The 8,253-nt window shown below is 42.7% G+C and overlaps 1 protein-coding gene across 4 annotated transcripts in view; it reads left to right on the forward strand.

Annotated features, from left to right (window-relative positions):
• Rabep1 (rabaptin, RAB GTPase binding effector protein 1) overlaps nucleotides 1–8,165 on the forward strand; it is a 91,695-nt gene extending 83,530 nt beyond the window's left edge. For 3 of the 4 annotated variants that reach the window (XM_028785960.1, XM_028785958.1, XM_028785959.1), the window contains 4 exons: nucleotides 160–215; nucleotides 2,534–2,632; nucleotides 5,107–5,223; nucleotides 5,617–8,165. In XM_028785960.1, the coding sequence (XP_028641793.1) occupies nucleotides 160–215; nucleotides 2,534–2,632; nucleotides 5,107–5,223; nucleotides 5,617–5,718 (374 nt within the window). In that variant the 3' untranslated portion in view covers nucleotides 5,719–8,165. The remainder of the gene's footprint in view (nucleotides 1–159; nucleotides 216–2,533; nucleotides 2,633–5,106; nucleotides 5,224–5,616) is intronic. The other variant, XM_028785957.1, reaches the window with a different exon arrangement.
• Nucleotides 8,166–8,253: the final 88 nt, after the last annotated feature.

The raw sequence follows: 8,253 nt of genomic DNA on the forward strand, positions 1-8,253 counted from the left end.
ATATGTAGTTGGCCTTTCCCTGAGCCTGATTATAATGTCAGTTCTCTGGGATAGTTTGAGAGAGAGCACTTTTCTCCACAGTGTATCTCTGACTCTTTGGGGACATTTTATAGAAAAAAATAATAAATAATTGCCAATATTTCTCCCTTTTTTTCCTAGCTTCCATTTCTAGCCTAAAAGCTGAATTAGAAAGAATAAAAGTTGAAAAGGGACAGGTGAGTCACAAGTTTAAAATTAATTTTATCAACACTCAGTGGTTACTTATTAAATCCTGTTCTAGAACAAAGAAATGAAGATAGCTGAGGCATAATCCCTGCTTTTAGGAGACATCTTCATAGTGGGAATGGGGCGGGGCCGTGAAAGAGAACCTGCTGTGTGCTGGGCCTGCTGGGGCTGGATGGGTGCCCAGCCTGGAGTGCTTAGCAGTGAGTGCTGCACTGCAGGTGTGCACACACTTGTGCCCACGGGGCATGCAGTTTCCTAATCAGCCTCAACAGTGTGGGAAGTCCATGCTGCTTCCTGGCCTCAGTGTCCTTGACCCAAAAGACCTTTTTCTCCAGTGCTGCTGTACTTCTCACACCGACTGTACCTTTATTCTCTTTCTTTGACTCCAGTGTCTTCCTGTCTCACTTGAGTACCTCTTCCAGTTCCCTAAACTTGGAGCAACAGCTTCCTGGCTTCGCTTTCTTTCCTCCAAAGCTGCACCTTCTATGGCTTGTCGGGCTCTTTAGTTGGCTTCCAACTCACACTCTTCTCTTGCTGCCCTCAGTCAGCTGTTGCCCAGTTCTGAGTTAGGCCTGTTATTTCAAGAAGCCAATGCTACCAGAATTGGTGGTATCTCTTGCCCTTGCTGTCATGGGCTCCAGTACTCCTAGACAGTCTTTCATTTGTCCTAGAATTTGTCTTTCATTCTTCACAATGGCTCTCAGTCACTGTCAGTACCCTCACTGCTCAGTCATCACACAGGGCCACTTGGACTTCCAGGTTCCCCAGTCACATGCTCTCCTACTTTATTATCAATATGTATTGTTTTTGAGATAAGATGATAGCCTGTCCTCACCGTAGTGTAACACTGGCAGTGCCTTGACAGATCCCCTCTCAATGTTCTCTAGTTTTTAACGGCTACCTCTTGATTGATCTTTCGTCCCAATGTGTAAACAATTGTCCAGATGTTTCCCTTTAAAGGGGAAGAGTTGAGATGGGTGTGGTGACACATCTGTAATCCTAGCACTCAAGGAGCTGAGGATTCAAGTTTGGGGCCAGCCTGGGTACAGAGGAAGACTGCCTTTCCAAATGAAAAACAAAACAACAGGCTCGCTCCTTGCATTATACTTTTCTAGGAAGTCATTAGTTTTCCAAGGTTCTTGAAAGAGTGCTGCCTTCCTCCTGACCTCCCAGGCACTTCTCTGCCTCAGCCAGCCTGGGTCTCCCCCTCTGCTTCTGTAGCAGCCTCTAGCTGACACTGCAGAGATGACCCGCACACTCAGGCCTGGAGGGTGTAGCTCAGTAGAAGAGTGCTTTCCTAGCACTGAAAAGAAAGTGCCAGGCTCAGAGGCACCACCTTCTACCCTACAGACTTCCCTTTTTACTTTGTTTTGGTGGTTCTGGGAATTGAACTCATGTGTACGCTAGGCAAGTATTGTACTGTCCCACTGAGCTGTCTCCAGCTCTGAGATGTCATTTCTCATTGGCCTGTTGTCACATCTTGACTCATTTTTCCTAAGAACCGGACGGAGCCCGCTCCAGTTCATCTCTGTATTGAAGCCAGGCTGTCTCAATCTTTTTGACGTCTGCAGCACTTCCCTTCAACTAGGAGGACAAGTCTACAGTCCAGAGTAGAGATCTGCTCACCTCAGGCTTCTCAAGACTCCACAGCCACAGACAGCTACAGGCAGTCAGAGCACTGTCCTTGGGCAGGGCAGACGTTCTGTTTTTGGAACATCTCTCTTCTTTCTTTACTTTGTCAACCTTTCCTTCCCCTGTGAAAATGTTAATCCATGATGGTGGTACAAAGAGAGACAGGAAAACCACAGGTTCAAGGCCTGCATAGGCTATAGAGCTCAAAACTAGTTCAGAACCAGCCTGAACAAAAAGCAAAACCCTGTTTCAAAAGGAGTTGGGGATGGAGATAAGTGACTGCATGCTTGCTAGCCTGTGACCCTGGGTTCAATCCCCAGTACTGAAAGCGAAAGTCAGCTATCGTCTCTTCTAGAAAATACTGTCCAGTTTTCCTCCCTGAATTAAATGCTGCAGCCTTTGTGCTGATGTGCATTAGTTATTTCCATGGCTGCTTGTCCTGACTTCTCAGTGTCAGGCTTCAGAATTAGAATGGTAGGTACCTAATAAATAGGTAAAGGCCAGGTCTGGAAGGACAAAAAGAGTCTACATCCTGAAGCTTGAGAAGAACATTCCAGGCACAGCCAAAAGCAAGCCTGACTTTGGGCATGGTACTCTGGGTTACAGATACCTCTGCATAGTGCTGTGTGGCCTTCAACGTTTCTATGAGTTTCAGTTTTCCCTTTGGATTTCACAGTTGGAATCTACATTAAGAGAGAAGTCACAACAACTCGAGAGTCTCCAAGAAATAAAAGTTAATTTAGAGGAACAGTTAAAGAAAGAAACTGCTGCTAAGGTAATTATATTTGTTGATCATGTAATTTAAAAGATGAGGCTAAGGCATGACAGCATACACCTAATTAATCCTAGCACTGGTGAGACAGAGGCAGATAGATCTTTGTGAGTTCAAGGCCAGCCTGGTCTACATAGTGAGGCCTTCTCAAGCAAATAAACAAGGGGCCTAGAGAGCTAGCTTATTGGGTAAGAACACTGGTTGACCTGGGTGTAGTTCGTAGCACAGACATGTTGTATTACAACCATCTTTTTCACTCTAGTCATAGGGAGACCAGTGCTGCCTTCTGGCCTCCACCAGCATCGCAGGTATTTGGTACACCCATGTATACACAAAACACCCATAATTTTTTAAAAATTAAAAACATAAAAAGAATGCAGGAATTTAGCCTATCTAGTTAGAAAAAACAAAACCTTGCTGTATATAGTTATATTCTGAATGTTAGTTTTACTAACAACTTGTAAAAGAAAGTGAATGTAATGTACCTGGAGTTGGGTTAAGTCTTCCCTCTGCCAGTTTTGCAGGCTTGGGTCATAGGCTTTAACGGTTTCAATTAGTAGTTGACTAGAAATTTCAACCCAGAGCTATGAGATAGCTCAGTAGTTATGAGCACTGACTTGTGTTCAGTTTCTAGCATGCATATGGCAGGTAACTCATATAATTCGTATTTCAGATTTGACATTTCTTTCTTTTTTTTTTTTTAAAGATTTATTTATTTATTTATTTTATGTATATGAGTACACTGTTGCTGTCTTCAGACACACCAGAAGAAGGCATCTGATCCCATTACAGATAGTTGTGAGCCACCATGTGGTTGCTGGGAATTGAACTCGGGACCTCTGGAAGAGCAGTCAGTGCTCCTAACCACTGAACTATCTCTCCAGCCCCCTTGACATACTTTTCTATCACACATATTGTACACATACACATATGCAAATAATCACTTATACATAAAGAATAAAATAAGATTGAACCAAACTTGGACAGTGCTCTGTTGGAAGTATTGCTCTGAGTTGTGCTAGGTGATGCAGACCCACCTGCAGTTGCTGTTACTAGAGGCCAAGGAAGGCTTGCTAGTTGAAAGTTCTTAAAAAGATTACCAAGTAGCTTAACACCAGCTTCGGCAACTTAGTTGGACCCTTCCTGTCTCAAAATAAAAGGTGAAAAATAAAATTTTATTATTTTTATTATATTATTGGGGGCTGGGGATATATAGTTTAGTGGTAAGGCTGCTTGCCTGGCATGTATGAGGCCCTAGGTTCAGTCCCCAGTGTCTGAAGGAAGAAGGGATACTTTGAAAACATTACCCCATTCCATCCCTATATCAAATGCTAAGATCTCGTTGAAGCAGTCTTGACGAGTCTGGATAGAATAAAAATACATGTGGCCAATTATGGGGGACATTGCCTAGACATGATCTTAATGTGTTGAGTTAGTAGTAGTCGGTAGATTCTTGTTTTTAGAAAAAGGATTCTATACTTTTCAGTAGGAAAGCTGGAGATAGCTGTGGCTGCTTGGCCCATATTACTGAGGTGTTAAAGTCAAAGGACATTCCTATTAAATATTGTGTTGATGTGACAGCTGTTATCTTGGGAATCAAGGACACAATACTTTGAATACATTTCTTATCCTGGCTTTCATACCTAGAGCAAGTAACTCACCCAACAGGTACCACGGCCCTGTGGAAAGAGAGAGTGGGTGGGGGGAATGGATCAGCAGGTAAAGGGTGCTTGCTGCCAAGCTTGCTAACTGGATTTTGACCTATGGGGCTTACATAATGGAAGGAGAGAACCAACTCCCTATGGTTGTCCTCTGACGACCTCCTGTGAGTGCTTCCCTCTCCACACACGATAATGTAAAAGACATGGGTGAGGGATAAAGCTGAGCTGGTAGAGTGCTTGCCTAGCGTGCAGCTGTGCCTGGGGTTTCATGTCCAGCACTGCAGAAAACTGAGTGTGTTGGCACAATCTGTAATCCCAGAAGGGAAGCAGGTGGGTCAGGAATTCAAGGTCATTCTCAGCTACAATAGAGCAAGTTAAGGGCTTGTATGAGCTATGGGAGACCCTGTCTTAAAAAACTAACATAGGAACCAGTGAGCAGCTAGACGTGCTTGCTGCCAAGCCTGAGTTCAGTCCCTAGGGCCGGAGCGGTAGGAGAGTTGACTTCTGCAACTTGCCCTGTGGCTGCCACTTGTGTGTACCCTCCCCCCAACATCAGTAGAAAATGAAGTTAAAGGTTAATGGAATATGGAGGTATCATTCAGGTCTCTGCTCTAGTAGTAGGAAGAGTTGGGGATATGCTTAGTGGTGTAGAGTGCTTGCCTACCCAAAGCTATGGTCCTGGGTCCAGCCCTTAGTACAAAAAATAAAGATTACAGCTTCCATATAGTGAGTGGTGTAAGTTCCTTAGTAAACTAGCAGAGAGGTGTAGGGACGACTCTTTAGCATCAATCTTCACTCAAAACTTGTATTTTTTAGGCTGCTGTTGAACAGCTCATGTTTGAAGAGAAGAACAAAGCTCAGAGGTTGCAGACAGAATTAGATGTCAGTGAACAAGTCCAGAGAGATTTTGTAAAACTTTCTCAGACTCTTCAGGTGAGGTGTTTGGGGAACCACCATGGCCCTCTGTGGGAGGGGGCACCGGTGTAGCTGGATGACTCTTTTGCCTCTATCTCTACCTCAAATCTTTGCATGATCACTAAGCCTGATCTAACGAGGTCTTTTTTACAGGCTTGGCCAGCTTCTCCTTTCCCTCCTACCTTAAACCATATAATCAGGTTGAGGGGGTACTGGAGAGGCAGAGGGATGCCAGTCTGTTATATAGATTAATTTGGTGAATTTTAAAGTATTTTCCCCTTCTTCCTCATTTTTTTGAAGAGCCTAGTCTGGTGAATTGATCTGCTGCATGCCGACTAAATAGTCCAAGCAGAGGGCACATAGGTAGGTGGGGCATCACCTCCCCCACTCAGCTCTTCATTGTTTCTCCAGGTGCAGCTGGAGAGGATACGGCAAGCAGACTCCTTGGAGAGGATCCGGGCAATTCTGAATGATACCAAACTGACAGACATTAACCAGCTTCCTGAGACATGACACCCTGATAGCAGGATTCTGACCTGCATTTTGGGTTTTTAACTCATCTTTAGAATAACATTAATTATTATTTAACTCTTAACGGAAGAAGTCACAGCAAAGACTGGAGAAATACAATGCTAGAGGGAGAAGGCTGCTGTGTGCAGGGACAGCCAACAGACGTTTCAAAGGGAACACTAATGAGACACTGGACTCGATTCCAACAGGCGTGGGATCAGATTTGGTGCCAGAAAAGTGCTGTTTCCATGCCCACTTTCTCCACCGTGGATTCTGGAACCTATTTCCTGATGTGAAAAGCAACTTCCCAATAGTGTTTGGAATTACGTTTTCTGTTCATACAAACTGGGAGAAGTTTCTTTTTTTTGTTGTCTAGGGCTCATCAGTAGCAGTGTTCAGCTAGCAGAGAGCTGTAGTGTGCTGTATGAGTATTTTATATTAAAATATGAAGTGTGAGAGCAGGCCGTTGGCCATTGATTGTATTTCCCTTGCTCAGTGCATTTTGTTTCCTTTTTACCATTTAATCTTCTATTGGAAGACCATAAATGCTACTGAAACTTGCCTGAGAACTATAGGACCATGGCAAACAAAAGCAATTAAACAAAATTAGGAGAGTCTGAATATTTGGCTGTGGAGATATATATATATATATATATATGAAAAAAAAAAAAGCACAAACAACCTTGGAAGCACTTTGTCTGTACACCGTGATGAACTTCCTGGGCCCAAAGGTTCCAGGGCAAATAACTGGCACCATCTACCCTTTCAAAGTGATTTAGTTACTGGATCAGTGGAAAAAATAATATTAATAAAACAAGCTATCTCTGATATCTAGTACATAAGTATAAATCTGCTTATTTTCAGCCTGTGTCAGAGGCATACTATTTATTTTTAAAAGTGTCGCTTTTAGAATGATGATGGTTTACAGATCTTTGTATTTTTGTTTTACAGTTTAGACTTAAAGTGTAAGCAACTATGCTTACAGTGAAGCTGGAAAACTTACCAGTTTAGACTCTGCTTCACCCTTTTCCAAGAGTTGAGATTCCTTTCCTATTCGGAGAAGCAGCCAGTGAAACAGGTTCTTGAGCACAGACAGCTTCATGAAGCAGTGCAGAGATCAGAAGGGTGCTCATGTTCTTGCTGCAGGCTGCCCTGAAAACAGCCTGTTCACAGCTAACTCTGCTATTCAACTCATGCGGTTTCAAAGTAAAAATGTTTTCAAATTATTTTTGTGAGTGGTGTTGGCTTACAGCTGGTACCCAAAGGAACATTATGGGAATGTTTAAACTAGACTTTTCTGGTTTAACTACCATCAATTTATAGCATAAATGGACTTTGTTAGTAATGAGTCATTATGAATTTGCCCTCAAGATCTTCTTTTAATAAAACAGCTAAGGCTTACTTATCCCATACCCATAGGTTATCCTATAGGTTATTTTTATAGTCATGGTCATGATTATGAATTTAAAAGTAAATATGAGTTATGGAAATAGTGCTAAAAGCTTGCCAGTGCATGGAAAAATTGGCTTAAAGTCTCCTTGTATAATGCTACTTGGTTTAAAAGGAACATATCCTCATTGAGTTAAAGGGATTTTTATTAATTATAATGTGATTAAATTAGATTTAAGACTAGTCCCTGGGCCCCAAGCTAATTTGTTTGGATCACCATTGGCTATAGTGAATGGATAATTCATAATTAATCATACTGAACTTTGTCACTCCCAGTGAACTGTTCTGCTATAACCAAATATATTACAGATCTTTTCTCCTGAAGTTGGGGATTGGGCAGTAAAAGCATCATGATTAGGGTACTGTTTAGAGTCTGTAACTTGTGGCAAATGTGAACTGTTGGGATTCACTCAATTGAGAAACACAGTCAAGAGGAAGGGAAACTGAAATGCTAGGTTGAATGAAATAAACTAATGCTACACCAGGTAAGAAACACGTATTTAAACTTAAGTAAGCTTTCTACATAGGAAAGGTCGGTCTAGTTTCACACACCTTCCTGTACTGCATTCAGTCTGTGTAGACCTGTTCTCTTGCATGTCTGACCTGGCTTAACTCTAAACTGTAACATACCTTATTGTGTGGCTTTTAATTGGCCATTTCTTGGTCACTTCTAGGCAGGAACCATACTTACCTTTCAGAACTCAAATTGGCAGGTATGAAAAGATGACCTAAAGCCAAGGACAAACTGAATGCAACAGACCATAATGTTCCTTTTCTTTTAAGGTGCTAGAATTTGCACCTTCTACCCACCAAGTGGACACAGACATAGCCAAACTGAGCTCTGGAAGGTCTTGGTCCTGTGAGGAAATGAGCCAGCAGAGGGCGCTGCAGCGGTGGACCTTCAGCTCTGCTCTGGACAGACTGCAGGTGTATCTATCTGTGTTGGCTGTACTGGAGGCATGCCCGTAAGAAAGTGTTCAAATTAAAAAAGCTGCTGCTGAGTAGTGTGTGTGGCCTTTTCCTTTGCATCCTAGGGTTCTGGTTCCCTTCAGAGGCACAGTTTTGGTGCTGCTACCTAAGATGAAGATG

Source organism: Grammomys surdaster, unplaced genomic scaffold (genome assembly GCF_004785775.1).
Source record: "Grammomys surdaster isolate TR1022 unplaced genomic scaffold, NIH_TR_1.0 125368, whole genome shotgun sequence".
Classification (NCBI taxonomy): domain Eukaryota; kingdom Metazoa; phylum Chordata; class Mammalia; order Rodentia; family Muridae; genus Grammomys; species Grammomys surdaster.